Source organism: Cornus florida, unplaced genomic scaffold, assembly GCF_030987335.1.
Source record: "Cornus florida cultivar Cherokee Brave unplaced genomic scaffold, ASM3098733v1 CherokeeBrave_3.0.0_Hap2_Chr05, whole genome shotgun sequence".
Taxonomy (NCBI): domain Eukaryota; kingdom Viridiplantae; phylum Streptophyta; class Magnoliopsida; order Cornales; family Cornaceae; genus Cornus; species Cornus florida.
The window spans coordinates 39,927,849-39,945,479 of NW_026775575.1; the positions used below are offsets into that span (position 1 = coordinate 39,927,849).

The following is a 17,631-nucleotide window of genomic DNA, read 5'->3' on the forward strand; positions in this document are numbered from 1 at the left end:
ATTATACTAATCCATTATGCATTCACGATTCCAAAACAAATTTAATTATTTAATTTTAATTTATATATATATATATATATATATATATATATATATATATTATGCAAATTTTAGTGGAAAATAACGAGTTCCTAAATTATAAGCTCTGATACCACACGTAAACTTTAATAATTCGTGTTAAGCCATTAATCACAAATTTACATGAATCCCATAACTTAGAACTTCATGATTTTTACATATTTATAATGTATAAATAAATAGTTAGATATAAATACCTCGATTCATGATATCAAACCTTATTGAGATTAAATCTAACGTTTAGATCCTTTAACCACGAACTAATCTGTAACTCTGATCAACAGGTAAAGATGGAAACTGATTCTCTCTCTTAGCCTCCTGCACACATAAACATTATAGTATTGTATCATTAATCGTACATAATTGATGGAGTATATGCACTTTTATAAAGACAGAGAGAGAACCAGTTTTGTTTTTAGTAACATAATTCTACTTTCCATCAAAGTAAGGAATAAGAAAGAAAAATAATTCTCCAATAAATAATTACCAAAAAGGTAATTATAAATTGACTAAAAATAAATAATATTAATTGATATATATTTACTTAGTCATCAAATAATATGTCACATGTCCAAATTATGTGGATCACAATTAAATAAATAATCTTATAAGATATAGATTATTAAACCAAATTTTTTGTATGGAAGGAAGTGTTAAAATCAAAATGTTAAGGTAGATTAGTACACTGACAAGAAGAGACAGGGACACTAATAAATGTGTAAGAGAAAAAAAAGGTATAATACCGATTGGTGAGAATATTGGAGGGATTAAAACTTAAATGGTTTATAGAGATTCAGTGACGCGATGAAATGAAGTAGAGACTAATCTCTATTTTTTTCATTAAACGTTTTGGAAAAAAATTATAGATGCGTCAATAATGTACAAGTGAGTAAGTTGGGACATACCCTCACTGACATCAAAAGAGAAGAGATCCTAAAACCTATACATTGATGGAAGGGGATAAAGGCACAAAAATTAATGATAATCTAAAAAAAATCAAGAGAGCATGAAATGTAAGACCAAATAGAAGTACTCTCCGGAAATTGTTGAATTTCTTTAGTCTAGTTATAATAGAATGTGATAGGAGAGGAGAGCAACCAAAAATAATTTGAAATAATATTATTAAAAATAATTTGAAATAATATTATTAAAAATAATTTTAAAATATTAAATATATAAAATGAATTGACATATAGATTCATTTGTTTGGTCAAAAAATATTTTGTTATTTTTTGATATTCAGTTGTCGTAAAATATTTACTAAAAAAAAAATTAAAATTTAATAAAAATAATTTATTTATAAATTTTTTGCAGATTATCTTACATGTCCGTGTGATAAACTCTACCCCAATCTCATCGAGCTTTATCAAATACGAAGAAAGTAAAAATAAAAAAATATATTACCAAAAGGATGACCCCCTCCTCAAATCTTGATTCTTATTAAAGTAGTACAAAATAAATAAATAAAATAAAATATCAGAAAAGGTCACTCTTCTTTCATTTCCTTCCCTTTTCTTTCTTTCCTTTCCGCTCGATCCAAACGCACTCCAAACGGAACTCGAGTGCATATCAGAGTTGCAATGATAAAATTCTGGTCTTGTCCAATACTTCTCTGAATCGGAAGAATAATCTGACAGTAAGAGCGTTGAGAGCAGAGGTACAAATTCTGGGGATGGGAGGGAACACCGCCGACGAAGATTTGCTCCTCAAGAACTTCTTCGCCGAGGTGAGCGAGGTTGAGCGCGGCAACGAAGTCGTCAGGTCCTCTCTCTCTATATATATACTTGGACTTGATATTTTCATAGATGTTTCTGGTTCTCTTTTTCAGCAAATGCTTTTAAATTGTAACAGTTAGGGTTTTTGAGCATCAAAAGCAAGGCATCAAAAGGAACACCTGAATTGGGCAGAATGCAAATACACATTTATATGATATATATGTATTATGTATACATATGTGTTTATGTTTTATTTTGTGGATTGGAATTTGATGGACATGAATAGGGTAGTGGTTAAATTTTGGTAATATGTAGTGAGTTTGACAAAATCAATATGTAACGGGATTCTATTGAAATAGAAGTACTAATTTATGTAAGATGTTCTGATAGTGTGTAATTGAAGAAGTGGAATGCGAATTAACAGAGTTTTTGTTACTTAGAGTGGTTTTTCATATTTGTTTTTTTTGTTTATTAAAGATGAAAATTCTTTCACAGAGGTAAAAAAATCTATACAGTCCAGATAGGGGGTATTAACATAGTAATGATTATGGCAATTTGTTTGTAGTCAAATTTGACAAACAACTTGTAACGACTTGCTATAAAAAAAACTTGGATTAATGGAGTCATTACTTTGTGTACAAGTAAAACGCTTGGGTTCTCAAGTGTGAGAACAAAGGTTTAAACTTTAATTCTGAGAGTAGTTGCTTTGTGCAAATAATTCTTATATATTGATTGCATATTGTAGTTTTGTAGAAATGCTCATGTTTCAAAACGACATGCTTATTTTTAAAATGCGTGCTTATTTGATTATGTTATTTTCTATTGCTCTGCTAATCTATCTTGACATTAATGGAAAAAAATTCTAAAATTTTGTAGGATCCTTTCGTGCTTCAAGTTAAATGCATTCGAGTATCTTAACCTACCATTTGATTCATCCCCGGAAGATGTGAAAAAGCAATACCGCAAGGTAATTCCTTTATAGAAACAAGAGCAGTTGACGGATTTGTTGTGGTAATGTCTTTTGATTGGGCCATTCATTGACTTGTTTATTAATTATGTAGTTATCTTTACTGGTTCATCCTGACAAATGCAACCATCCGCAAGCGAAGGAGGCGTTTGCTGGTAAATATTTCTACGCTTCATACCTTGTTGGTAATCAATATTTTTAGTATGTTTTAATCTTTCTTATGATACCATTTTTAAGGGATTGGGTTAATCTTGTGTATGTGGATTTTTAGGCATCTAGAGATTTCAGGTGGATGGTTTTAAGAACATATTAGATGTCCCGATTAATAAAGTCTTAAAGAATTTGCATGTTAATTGATGTTAAACATTAGTTTATTCGATAACTTCGATTATCCTCTGGTTTTCTTGTTTTGAGAAATTCACTAATTAAAGGAACAAAAACTGTTCGGTGGTGATTTAGGAAGAGATATCATTTTTAAATTATTTAAATGTAGTGCACATTTACCATGTTCTTTTTATCTCTTGTATATATGGATTTTGATCCTTATTCTTTGGGTTGGAGACTTCTGGTGTGTAGGCACAGTTGATGCACATGGACCTATATCCTTATAATATGCAGTGCGCATGTTTCCACTTGGGGTTGTAATGGAAGCAGCTCCTTTTAATAGTTTTTTTTCCCCTAAATTATTGTTTAGTTTGTTAAGAGTTTTTTTTTCTCCCCCCTGAATGTATTTGTAAAGAGCTTTAGTAGACAAATATTGAACAATTGTGCCATGCATTACTATCCCAGCGATTCAACTAAGGGAAAAAACTTGTAAGTTATTGCATTGTTGAATTTAGCCGGATGCATGGTTTTAGAAAAGGCGAATTGCATAAAATCCTCCTTGACTTGTAGCGATTGGCAATAAACCCCCTTTCTGTTTATTTATTTATTTTTGGCGTAAAACCTCCCTCAACTAACTGACGGGATTACGGAAGTAAATGGCCTAGTTAATGGAATCTGAAAATTACTGACATACCCCTTGTCTTTAGGATACCGTTTTGGTATATGTATTTATCTTGTCTCTGTAATGTGGTCTGTTTGTACTTATCAAAAAAAAAATGTGGCCTGTTTGCCTAAGATTTTAATTTGTTCAAAACAACACCGGTTTTGACCATCATTCTCAGATTACACCCAATCCCTATCTGATTCACTCAATAGTGTTCTTACCCAGCCGAAGACTTTGAAGGTATGACATTCCCTTGGATTTTACCTTGAGCATCTGTAATTTTAATGGTGGATTCCCAATTTCAGTTTAAGTTTGCTAGTAATCAGTTGTTCCCATCAACCTTAAGCGGCTGATTACAGATAGCACGCCTATTGATTTTCCATTAGCATGTTCCTCACTTCTCGACTTCTTTCTTCACCTACCCCAGTTTCACCAAGTAAATCATTTATATATATGTATACACATATGCAAATACATTAATGTTTCGTTTTTCTTGTTTCTTCCTAGCATTTTGCAAGTAAAAGATTTTCTGCTCCACACCGGTTTAAAACCCCTTTTCGATACATTAAATTATCCAACAAGACCAAAATTGTGTCTCAAGCATCAGTTTATGAGACGATGTCGCGTTGGATTAATTTCTCTGAGTCTCAATAAGTTTGGGAAGGTCTCTTTCCCTATCATCTGCAAAACAGTGTTTGTGAAGCCCCAAACTGAGGTTGAAGGCCTTAACATAGATGAAGATGTTACTCAAAAGACGAAGTGGGTCATTTTCGTTTTGAAATTGAGCAAAGGTTTCAAAGTTTGTTCTGCTATGAACGGTCTCGATAGTGATGATTTGTTGCTCAGGTGAAGAAACTGAATGTTCTGTTCTTTTTTTCAGAATAATTAATTCAGGTTATGAAGTTGGTCGTTTTTGGAAATTTGAGTGCAAGTATGATCAATTTTATGAGGCCAACTCTTATGGTGAAAGTTGGTGTTGGGGCGATTGATTGTTGACGCTTTGGATCTGTCTTTGCTTTGCCCTTCTTAACAGAGTCTTTTTCTTTCTCATCATTTTGGTGTATATATAACATATACGCACACACATACACACCAAAACTTCCTTGAATAAAAACGCAAAAGGGCATTTTCGTCACAAAAAATGGCATATCGAAGTCACGTGCCATTTCCAGTGACTTTTTAAACGGTCATTTACTTCGTAACTCCCTCTGTTAGTTTAGTGAGGTTTTCTGCGAAAAAAATAAAAATAAAAATGGGGATTTATTGCCAATCACTAAAAGTCAAAAGGGGTTTTATTCAATTCTCCCTTTTAAAAATCTCAGGCATTACAGTTACATAAACCCGTTATGTAATGCTATCCCCATGGAGCAACACTGTTAAAGGCCAATTATTGGTACTTCCAAAAATGATAGCTGCAGAATCTGATAGGCTGTGTAATGGTCGTTATGAGCCATTGCGTGCCTTTAAAGGCTGTGATAGGTTGTTTCAGTCTATTACCTGCCATAACTTTATGATAACAATAGTTTTGATAAGTGTATAAATATCATTTCTGTCACTTTTTCTCAATTATATTTTATTTTATTTATTGATTTTTATGTGATTTCAACTTCTAAACCCACCAAAAAGACGCCCTTTTACCAGGTAAATAATTTAAAAGTATTAAATACTAATTTATAACTTAAAATATATATAGTTATAAGCTTTATATATATAAACTACTGGACTACTAGTACTATTCTATCGGACATTTTGGTTACTAATAAGTAAGTGATAGTTACCAATTTTATGATCTCTTGTGGATATGAGCATCTTTTCGTCTGCCCTTTCTAAGTATTCTTTTGGAATATGTTCATTTATGATGTTGCTTTTAAATGTTTGAATTATTTGCAATCAAGCATGAAAAGCTTTTTAAAAAAACAATGAAATGATCTATGAATAATCATTGTTTAATTGGCTTGAGAATTTTCATGAATTTGGATTCCATAAGAGAAGAATCAAATTGTTTTGTCACTCGCCCATGCCTTTCAAGCTTATTATAACTTATAGCGACTTCAATAAGAAGTGGAAAGAAATGGAGTATCAAGACATTAAGGAAAATAGATAGAATTATTTTCTCATATTTAAAGTATGCAAATTGATGGAACATTGTTCAACAACTTGTGTATGTTATCTAGATAATGAATTATCTGTGCATGCTGTCAATTTTCATCCTCGACATGCTTTTATGCATTTTATTACTAAATAATACTGAATATTTTTTACTTTATGAGAAAATCACTCATTTCATCCCAGATTTTTTCTGGCCACAAGACCTTTCTCCCATGCCATTCACTTCATTGGGAGTCATATTTTTGTTATTGGCTAGTTTAAGATCATTCATTTATTCCTTCCATTCACCATGCCCTTGTTTCATATTGGCTTTAAACCAAAGGCTTCTAGAACAGCCCACCACCTACCTGTTACACGTGCAAATTGCTCCAATTATGGAGGGATATCATTCAAGTAGATGGTTTTAAAAATCACAAAGACGACAAACAAGAAAGCATAACTGCATAAGATCTCTCTAGGTGTTGTAGTTTACAGTGATGTTTCACACTTACCCTAATTATACCTACAATGGTTCTAACACGATTCAAGATGCAGGAGTTCTATTACTGAGTTTGACTTTGCTGCTGCTACTGTTTGAAGTGTCAGGTTTATTTTTACTATTTCTAAATGCGTGATGAGTCACTTCTGACATCCATAATGTCTTGTTAATTTAAGACCAGCTTTTGATTATGTGACTGGTATAGTTGTGGTTTTTTTGTGATTCACTTTTAAAGGTGTATGTATTGAAATTTAATTAAGTTGGTAAGCTTCCTATAGTTAAAGTTTATCAAGCCATCAAATGTCTTTTGGTGAACTTTATATATACTTTTTATGACAAATAGTCTCGGTGTAATTGATTGAGGCAAATGATCAGAACTTCCTGGCATAGCATTATGTATTTAAAATCTTTTGAGGATAAAATCAGTAATTCAATGGCCAAAGCAGCAAGTCTGAGAACAGAAGTAGAAGTGGATGATCTTTTAGTTCCATTTAGCAACCTACATGAGATGAAGCAACAAGAGCTTCTGTTATTGCAACAGTGAGCATTTGGTGAAGAATATTGCAGAAGAAACACCCTGCAGGCATATGGGTATTTATTGGGGTCATTACTTGGTGAAGTGGTAAAGATTGGATTGCCATGCAGGTTCAAGTTTTTGGACAACCATTTTGTGCAAATTATGCCAAAGATTAAGTCTATATCCTGCCCAACCCTTCCAATATCCTATTAACAGGGACCACACTTTGGTTGTGACCTTTTATATAGGGGGACTTTAATGTAATCACCAAGACCATATGGGAAGGGTAAAGTTAGAATGTTAGAATGCACAAGCTTCCATTTTATGGGTATTTATTGGGGTCATTACTTGGTGAAGTGGTAAAGATTGGATTGCCATGCAGGTTCAAGTTCTTGGACAACCATTTTTCGCAAATAATGCCAAAGATTTAATTCTATACCCTGCCCAACCCTCCCAATGCCCTTTTATTAATGGGGATCACACTTTGGTTGTGACCTTTTATATAGGGGGACTTTAATGTAATCACCAAGACCATATTGGAAGGGTAAAAGTAGAATGATAGAATGCACAAGCTTCCATTTTTATGGTAGGTAATGGATATATGGAGTACAAAGAAATATTTTGAATCTTTGTCTTTCTCGTTTTTTTACTTTTTTTTATTAGTTTATGACTCGGTTCATTAACAATATATTCTTTTGTGCAGCATTGGCAAAAGCACAACAACTATTACTTGATCCTCAAGAAAGAGAATATCTTCTTAGCCAAATTAATGCAGGAAAAGGTTTGTGCTGAAAAATTAATATCTTGTTCAATGGATCTATCTTCACTAAGTGGCTATTTGTTTATCTTCATTTTTTGCAGCAAATAGAAATAAAGAATTCCACTTGCAGCAATAAGAAACCCTAGAATTATTCCAATAACCATCGGAGCCTAGATTTCTAAAGGAAAATCTGGAAAAGCCTGAAAATTTGTTTATAAACAGATAATATCTCAAACTGTCTTGCCCAGATTTACTTTAGAATCCCCATTTAGCATTAATAATACTTTTTTACTTCTCTAAGTAACCACTGAGTAATTCCAAATCTTATTTCTACTTTTTACTTAAAAAGAAGAATGACTTTTTGACTTCTTCAGTACACTTTCTATGACATCGTTAATTATTTGCATTAATCCCTCCGCTTTGAAGAAACTCACCTTTGAGTTTGGAACAAATTTAACTCAATCCAACCTGACCTTCCATCCTTTCTTTCTCCTTTTCTCAGTACTCAAACAAAACGCAATTGTCTTTTTTCACCAACAAAGAACACCTTTGTATGAACTTCTTGAGCTCTCCCTTGAACTTATTAGATTACAAAAACTCACTTGAACACATATCTTAAGCAAAGACCTGAATTAACTTGATTTTTGCATTGATACAACTCCTAGTTGTATCTTGCTCTAAGCATCCATCTCAAATCAGATCACAAATATGGAATTCATAATTTGTCAACTCCGTGAATGAACAAAGTCCATTGCCAACCAACTTCTTTAACCTAAAAAAATTAATGTATTGCCAAGTGCATTGCTAACCCTAGAAATTCAGTGATCTTATATCAATTTTCCACCTACTTGTTTGTTAGCTAATATTTGCTTTGATGGTTCCACAACTTGGAAACCAGATATTGCATCTACCAGATTTTGAGTGACGTTTACAAGACTCCATTTAATTAGACTTATCATTTTTACTCTCAAATCCACTATACTCAGATTGAACAGAGACAAAATTTTCAAACTTTAGACAAGTTGATGCTGACTACTTCCATAGATTTCTCCTTTTTAGCCTTCCTTGCTCCTTTGTCCTCTCCAATCTCTCATTTACTATAGCCTGATTGTACTTTAATTGTTTCATCTTTTGATTCAATTCCATCATTTGAATTTATTCTATCCTAGTGTAAATCAGGAACAAAATTTTAATATAGAAATTTCTCCTTCAGGCTCCTCTTCATTGTTGTCAAATTTTGGAACTCAGGAGGTTGAATGCACCCCAGATTTGTCATCTTCTTCATCTGCCCATCCAAAGAATACATCAAAATTTGATCTTGCATCTACAAAATGAATATAATTTCCAACATCTTCCTTAATCAAGAGTTATTTTGCATTGATAATGCGGCCATCTAAAATGGACTCCCAACTCCCCGTGTGCTGTGTGTAGGAACAAAATCCAGTCTCTATGGTATGGTTCACCATTGCGTATGCTGCTGAAATCTTCTTTCTCTAGGAGACTGCTTCATCCATTTTTCACATTGATATGCAGTTATTTGCTGGCCTCGTTTTTTTTCTAGTGGCCAGATTAAGAGGAGAAATTATTCCAGATTGTTCTAATATAGTTTTCAGTTGAGAAATTTGATGTTACAGATTCTCAAAGTCTTCTCTTGTAGCTATCTTGCTTCCCTACATTCCAATAGATCCGCAATAATCATAGATATGAGAGGCTCTGATACCACTTGCAGCTAACAGAGAGTGAAATAACACTTCGCAACAAATTGAAATAAAGAGGTCCACTTAAAGCAGTAAGAAATATTAGAATTAATCTAATATTAATGGAAAATCTGGGATAGCCTTAAGAATTGTTTATGAATTAAAAATATCTCAAAATTATGTTGATTAAGACTTTTTGACTGCAGAGAAAAGGGTTTATTGGAGTATTATTTTTAATACAGCCAATAATGACTTCTAATCTTCCCTAGACAGATTTTGAATCTCAATTCAGCATCAACTTTTTTCACCTTCCTAAGTAATCACTTAGTATTTCTAAAGCTTAATTACTACTTTGCACTCATAAGCAACAATGACTTTGACTTCTTCAAGACACTTTCTATGACATCATTTATTATTTGCATAATTTTTTACCTGTAATTGTTGTTGGATTTCTTTTGTTGGTTACAACTTACATGTCATTATTTGAAATTTTTTGTTGATACGTTTGACTTGCATTTGTGTTTCTTCTTTTCTTTATCGACTCTTTTCTTTCCTTTTTGGTGTAGATATATCATAATTGAGTTATAGACTAGAAATCTGTTACTGTTAAAGTGTGAGAGTAGTTACTGCCTTTGCCAAATTTGTGTCAATAATTAGAAGTGTTGAAATGGTTTTCCTTGTTGAAAACATCAACTAAAAGTCCTGGTCACTTAAACTTCAATTGACAGGATAGATTGGTAGTTTTTGTATCTTCTGTTGTAAATGTGCACTGTATCTAATTTCTCAGCAGTTCTTTTGCTATTTTTATTTCTCTCTGTTGGATGATGCCAATGGCAAAAAAGGCTCATAATTGTTAAATATGAACTGCAGAAGAACTTCGAGCAAAGAGGAAAAAGCAGCTGAAGAAAGACACTGCTTCTAAGATAAAGTCATTAGTTGATGAGGTACTGTGAAGTTCCGCTGTCATATGTGTTCTTGATCCGTTTTTCATATGTTCATTAATATAGCTTGATCTTTGCTTAGTAATGATATTTTGATGATTAATTGGATTTATAAGTATTTTTGTGAATCATCTGAGTGTTCTTTGAAGGTGAAAAAAAACTTTTGATAAGAAAAAATAGTTGGAATGTTGCTTCCCATTGAAGGAAATCTGTATTGTTGCTTCATGAATGAAACAGGGTTTCTCTAAATTATACGAGTTCTTCTGTTGGGAATTGACCAGGAGCTGTTACGGCTTTCAAACACTTGCATACGTGCTCCCCTTAGTTGCTTGAAAAATGTTCTGAAAACGCACTGTGCCTTTTCATCATGACACATATATAAAAAATTAGCACTTTTTTTTACACTGATAGCTCTTCCGATATACGGTATGCAGAAACTCAAGTACATAACAATTAAGAAGTGTTCTTATCAAAAAAAAAAAACAATTAAGAAGTGTATAAATTTGATGTAGCGCCCACATATTTATGTGTATTTGTGGCTAAATTTGAGCGGTTTCTCTATCTCACATACCGTGGTTATCTTGGCAAGTGATACTTATTCTTATACGTCGTATTTTCCTTTAATTAGAACCAGAAAAGACTTTGTTTTCAAATAACAGTTGTTTTTAGTTATCTGAAAACTGTTCTCGTCTCAGCGTTTTGAAAGTTGTTTTCAAAGAGTTGGACCAAGCAGCCATTGATCTTTTGTTTTCTACAGTCTGATTGTTGCTTGTAATATCGGAAGATTCAAGGCGTTGGAGAACTGAAATTTTTTGCTGCAGCTTTCTTTAAAATTGAAAAAATATTGAACTTACTGGAGTGGTCTCTTGAATGACATCAACCATTTTGCTCAATTAGATCTTTTCTTGTGCCATATAAAATCAAGTGAGAAATAAGAATCACCTTATGGGCCACTTGTCATGATTGATCTCAAATTTGCATCTTTTATTGTATCTTGTATCGATGTTAATATTCCTTAAAGCAACACTTTTGAGGGTGAGTCAAACAACTTGTTAACTTATATTCCCTCTGAACTTTTATTCAGGGAAAATATGAACAAGAATTTGAACGATCAGATGAGTTTCAGCAGCAGCTAAAATTGAAGGTTCGAGAACTATTAACAGAACACGAATGGCGGAGGAGAAAAATGCAGATGAGGGTACACTGGAAGCTTACCCTTTTCATTTTCTTCTGCTGTTTCCCTTTTAGTGTTTCAACTTCATGAAGCATCTATTTTTTTTTTTATTAATTTTTTTTTTTAATTATTAATTTTTTTTTTGTAGATATCAGAAGAGGAAGGTAGATTGAAGAAGGATGAGGAAGAAGCAAAGGAAGTATTGAAAAGAAAGCGTGAACATGAGGAGCAGTGGGAAGGGACAAGAGAACAAAGGGTTTGTTTTCATATGCTGTTGCCTTCTGATATCATTTCTTATGATTTAATACTTGCGCATACATGTTCAATAACCTTTGCTCCAAGATTTGGGCCGCATGTTAGGTGTGGGCTGTATCATCTTTAGAGCTTTTGATTCTTTTTTAGAATTTTTTAGTCCTTTGGCGTCTCGTGTATTCCTTTGGGAGCGCTTCCCTCTTGACGTTTTTTTAATGAAACTTACTTATAAAAAAAAATTAAATAAAAAAAGGTCGGTTCCCATTCCAGAGCCAACTTATTATTTGATGGTTTGGTTGCTCTTCTTGTTTCATACGAAAGTACTGCCTGAAATTGAAATTTAACATTGAAGAGGTTAACAGCACTTGCCAAGGTGAATCTCCAAAAAATAACTTTTTCTTACAGTTACAAGAAATCACTTTTTGTTAATTTTTTCAAACTGACTTTTAGGCCAGACCAAAGGAAGGGCATTTTAAGTTAACTATTATTGCTGGTTAGTTTAACCTCTCAATAAAGACAGAAATTTTTTTTATAGAGAACATGAACTCTCAATCGCAAATTTAATGAGTTGTATTAACATGAAATGTTGATGAGAAATTAAAAGAGTTCTATTTTCCTTCATTCTTTTAGAAATGATGAAATTCTTATTCCATGCATTCAGATGAAAATTTATTTTCTTAACATTTTTGTATGTATAGATGAAAATTTTATTTTCTTCATCAGTTTATATAATAAGCAGTTTGAGGTAGATGTGGATGGTTGAGCCAAGTGGAACAAGGGGTTGATTTACAATTTCGCCCATTTACCCAAAAGAATAAAGAACACAGAATTGTGTAGTTGAGAGACCAAATAGTTGTCTCCTCTCCATCAAAGGATCTCTTATTTCTCTCACACCACCACAACCCCCATCAAATACAAAGGGGAGCGGCCCTCCAAGCATCTCTGGCTCGAGTCTCCACTGTACACCCTCTCCAAGTGTCAATCATGTCTACTGTGGAACCATAAGACACCCAATATATTATGCCAAACACCACCAAAGCAAATGTTGGGTATATATCAGCACTTATAGGCAATTGGGTACAAAGAAAAGGCTTATGGAGTTGAAAACGTAAGGTTTTAGAAGTAGCCTTAAAGGCTAAAATATCAGAGTAAAGAAGAGTTTGTGACCTGATTAACACAAATGAAGACTTATGCTGAACTTTTCACTCTAGTCCCCAAACTGTTGTTCGGTCAACATATCCGCTCTTCACTTGATTCACTTTTTCACAAGTACTTTGATCTTTACGGCTAGTCGTCCGAGCTTTACGTTCGTTGTGTAGAAACAGTTTGGTGTTGAATTATCCATTAACACATCACAATTTATGATCAACACCTCGAGTTCATACTCTTTTTTTGTTATTTATTTATTTATTTTTTATAAGATGCATACTCACCATATTATATGCAGTGATGAATATGAAATAAAGAAAGCTCTAGCAAGGAATTGCTGGAATGCACTCAAACTCTGCTCTATATGCTGTATGTATGCTCAGGGTAATTGAATATAGCTTGTAGGGCTGTAAGCGAGCCGAGCCGAGCCGAGCTTTGGAGTGTTCGGGCTCGGCTTGGCAAACACAAGGGAGTGTCCGAGCTCGGCTCGTGTTTGACCGAGCTCTTCCAAGAAATGATCGAGCTCGGTTTGATAATGTTTGAACGTAATCGAGCCTGGCTTGATTGCTCGTTTACAACAATATGTATATACATATATGAGAGCCGTAAAGGTGAGAAAGAGATGAGAGAAATTTGCCAAAACAGAGAAAAATGAAGATCGAACCATACAACATGTGTATACATATATAAGAGCAGAAAGGGGAGAAAGATGTGTGAAATTTGCAAAAACAAATAAAAATTGAAGAGAGATACAGTAACCTACATGGAAATCAATTGCTTGATTGTAGCTTTGACTTCCAAATATGCCCTTGGACAAAGAGGTAACCAACTCTAGCTTACTTTTGAAAAATCTAATCGAAAGCTAAATAAAAAATACAGATTCATAAATAAGTCCTATTGACCTAACAGGGGTCAATGTTTGGTTCAATATTATATGGACTTAAATACATGTTGGTTCCAAATGCGTCTAGGTTTTGGATTTGTCTTGCCCCAAAATGTTAGGAAATAAAGAAATGGCCAAAATATAGCCATGTCTCCCATTTTTATAGTTATGTTGTCTAGTGTCTTCATTGGTTATACCTCACATATTGAAGGAGTACATGTAGCATAAGTTTTTTGGCTCCCATATTTAAAAGAGGCATTTTTGTGCGCGCAGATAGAGAGAGACGCATTCAGATAAGGTTGTTTAAGTAGTATTACACACATAAAGAGCCTTGAGACAGATTGAACCATCTGACGTTGCATTGCTGGGGTCGCAATAGAAATGCGGAGCCTCCCCTTTCTTGGTACCTTACAGTAGATTTTTTTAATTTTAAAAAGTGCATATATATATATATATATATATATATAGAGAGAGAGAGAGAGAGAGAGAGAACACTCCTTAAATTTTAGATGTCTTTGCATTATCTGTATAGAAAGAAAAGCCTTCCTACTTTAAAGGGTAGAGTGCGAAAAGACCCTGAATGCTACACCTCATATCATAATCATCATCATCTTTGCCTTTATCCCATAACCTAATTGCTACACCTTTTGAAACATAATTAAGAAAGGACAAGTTGATTGTTTGGTATTACATGTTCCTGAACATTGGTATTACTTGCTAACACATGCAATTTGTCTACCCTCAGAATTTAAAACGCATGTACAGTTAAACAACAAGGAAAACTATATACACCTGGCCATCTGTCTGTTGCTCTCTCTCTCTAGGTGATCCTTATTGTTCGTATTTCCCCATACCACTTTTTATTGTTGATTGGCCTATACCATGTTTTGGAGGAATAATGGTGCCTATCTTAGCATGTGAGAACCTGATGACCATTATTCTTGGAACATTAGATGGTGCCGCAATTAGTTTTACATCTTTATACATTATCGGAAAATTAAATTATGTTCTTGTAGTGACTACTGTCCCTTTATTTCATTTTCAGGTTTCAAGCTGGAGAGATTTTATGAAGGGTGGAAAGAAGGTGAGATCATTTCTAAACTAGTTGTTATCTTATATAGAATAATAAAAGAACAGCAAGGTTGTTATGAGGTGCACCTCGTGACAGCTGTCATAAGCTCTCCCTTATATTAAAACATTTTGAGTATGGAAAATCGTGCACACATCATACCATCACATTGCTCAATTTTAAACGATCCTGTCATTAAAAAATCATATTGAATTACCCTAAAAAAAATTTCTTCTAGCTAGTCAGATTTGACAGTTCAGTTTGAAAAAAGTAGTCAAAAGAAAGAATATTAAAGTTTGAAGTAAGTGTGAATTTTTATGTAATTCAGGTCGAAAATCATAGAGAGCTCGTGTGTTATAATGAGGTGCACCTCATTATAGCTTTTCTCATAAGAGAGAAGAAAAAGAATGCCAGTAGGCTGAATGTTTCAAACACTAAATCTTTATATCTGTGCAGGTCAAGAAAGGAGAGATTCGACCACCAAAACTGAAGACAGAAGACCCAAATAAATCTTATGTTCAACGGCCTGTGAAGCGAGGTTAGACGGCACATAAGAGCTTTGATGGCATTTGCTCAGATTGACAATTGAATTGGTGGAAGTTTATGAAGGTATCTAGGGCAGGATGATAGGAAGTTTACGACCGTCTGTGCAAAGTCTTGTTGTTCCATCGGAGGTGCTTGAAACACTGTATCTTCAACCTCGTTCAGTTAATCTATATCCCTGCAATCTTGATAGGACAATTAATGTAGATCATATGTTCGATATAAGTAGTGTCTCCCAAGTAAGTTGCACTTAAAATCCAATATTCTAGAGGTCACACAGATACTTTATGTTAAGAGCTTATCTGTTTGTATAATATTCCTATGGTAAATTAGAAAATCATTGAATAGACTAATGTTTTGTTTGGTAAAAAGGAAGAAAAAAAACGAGTAATGAGTTGGTAAGAAGGATGAATGAGCCGTCCCTAAGGAAGGGAATGTGTTTTTCTTCCGCTGTTTGGTTGAATGGGAGGCAATAGGAGGTGGCAGCATCTATTGTTTGACAAGGAAAGGTGTTTTATATTCTTTTACCTTTTAATAATTTTACGAATTTTGATTAGGGGTAATAACTCAGTTTACATAATTTACAAACTCTCCCTTGCTCCGTCCCTTCTTTTCCGTCCCACCAAACAGCACAAAGAAAAGGACTGAAACCATGTAAGAAGACCAGATGTTTGCTGTCTGTCCTTTGGAATAACTACTGTAAAGTGTAGCAGCAGTTACATCAAAGTTTGGCTCATATTCAATAATTACCCATGCTCAAGTGAAAAAAATCTTACTGCTTTAGTTGAAAAATAATAATTCTTATTACTTTAGTTTAAAAATTGTATGGTTATGGCTGTAACTGTGAGTTTGCACGTAGCATTTCATCAAAACCTATCACATGTTGAGACACAAAATGGGGATTTTTATGCTTGTCCTCATCTAGTAGAAGACGGCAACTTCTTGATCTGAGTAATTAACGATGTAGTAGTGCGATCCGGGAGGTTGTATTCTCACGTTCTTATTATTTGTACGCGCCAACTAGTTATGAAATTACATTGATAGACTTTACTCATGTCCTAGTTCGTCTCAGAGCTAGATTTGCCTCGATTGTTAGTTTTTGCTTTTTCAAGAGTTTGCTAAGCTTCTTGGGGGTATTGTCACTAGGGGATGGCAATTTCCTCCGACCCGGCGGGTTTTTGTCCCGCTCTGTCCCTAATGGGGTGGATTTGGTAGCCCCTTAAATGGGTTTGAGACTGATATGGTAAAATAATTAAAAACCCGAAGTGAGTTTGGAACCGAGACGGATTTAGTGATAAACCCGTCTCGCCCCCTCCCCGATTATATATGTACCTTTAAAAATTATATATATATATAATATTTAATATTTTTAATACACTTTACTTTGCTAGTTGGTTAATATATTAATATTCACTACTTAATAATTTAAAAGTCGGGCCAACTTATTTATCAACCCAATTTGAGTACATTGGGCTAGTTTTTTTTTTACTAAATAATAAAAATAACATAACCCGCCTTCCCAATTAAACGGAATAGCGGAGTCGGTACCTTGTTTGCTAGAGTAGAGACAGGAATGGTATACCAAAGTAGGGACGGAGTTGGTTTGACAGATTTTCTAATAGGATGGAGTAAAATTTATTTAACTCCACCACGTTACCATCCCAGTGTCACTAACATCTCCTGATCATTTACTAAAATCATTTTTTTACCATGTTTTTTTATTTATTAAAAAAAGAAAAAAAGAAAAATGGCAACAAAAACAACCCCTACAGGGGTTGAGCCCTCTAGAGGTGAAGAAGTGGCATTAGTCTACAAGAACCATGGTCATAGTATCACATTGAATCCTCGGAATACAAATTGCATGCTACTGAGTTTTAGTTGCACAAAAAATGTGACTAGGCTTTAGGGCTTCTTTGTAATTTCTTGCCTCTCTAGAAACCTCCACCGACCCACCCTTTCGGCCACCTCCCATTTCGTCTTCCCCATCTGGTTTTCTCCCTGCTCCCTTCCATGGGAGTGAGGAGGTGATGTTTCTTGCCTCCCACAGGCTAAATAAAATCGACGTGTAATAATAACTACGCTTGTGGATGGTTTTCACGCCCTTTTTGCTTTTGTTTTGCAAGATCTGATTTTGTTTGGCTTGTTTCCGCCTAGACTGGGTGGATCTGTTGTTCTTTCCCCAGCTAGATCTAAGATCTATGTAGGTTTTTGTTGTCCCCAGCTAAATCTCAAATCTATGTCGGTTTTTGTGGTCCCCAACTTGTGTAGGGTTTGGGTTGTTTTTCCACTCGTTGAAGGCGCCTTGTGAATG

At 34.0% G+C, this 17,631-nt stretch overlaps 1 protein-coding gene across 1 annotated transcript; it reads left to right on the plus strand.

The window, feature by feature from the left end:
• Positions 1-1,558: 1,558 nt before the first annotated feature.
• LOC132306336 (uncharacterized) lies at positions 1,559-15,673 on the plus strand. The gene is made up of 9 exons (XM_059803690.1): positions 1,559-1,839; positions 2,670-2,760; positions 2,855-2,915; positions 7,556-7,633; positions 10,180-10,253; positions 11,335-11,448; positions 11,573-11,680; positions 14,754-14,792; positions 15,234-15,673. The coding sequence occupies exons 1-9, from the start codon at positions 1,751-1,753 to the stop codon at positions 15,318-15,320; spliced, it is 741 nt and encodes a 246-aa protein (XP_059659673.1). The 5' UTR covers positions 1,559-1,750; the 3' UTR covers positions 15,321-15,673.
• The last annotated feature ends 1,958 nt before the right edge of the window (positions 15,674-17,631 follow it).

Bases quoted from the DNA above. Each gene is read 5' to 3' on its own strand.
- LOC132306336 (XM_059803690.1), top strand. From the start codon at position 1,751: ATGGGAGGGAACACCGCCGACGAAGATTTGCTCCTCAAGAACTTCTTC. The intron at 1,840-2,669 runs GTCCTCTCTCTC...AAAATTTTGTAG, and splicing joins CGCGGCAACGAAGTCGTCAG to GATCCTTTCGTGCTTCAAGT. The intron at 2,916-7,555 runs GTAAATATTTCT...TCTTTTGTGCAG, and splicing joins AGCGAAGGAGGCGTTTGCTG to CATTGGCAAAAGCACAACAA.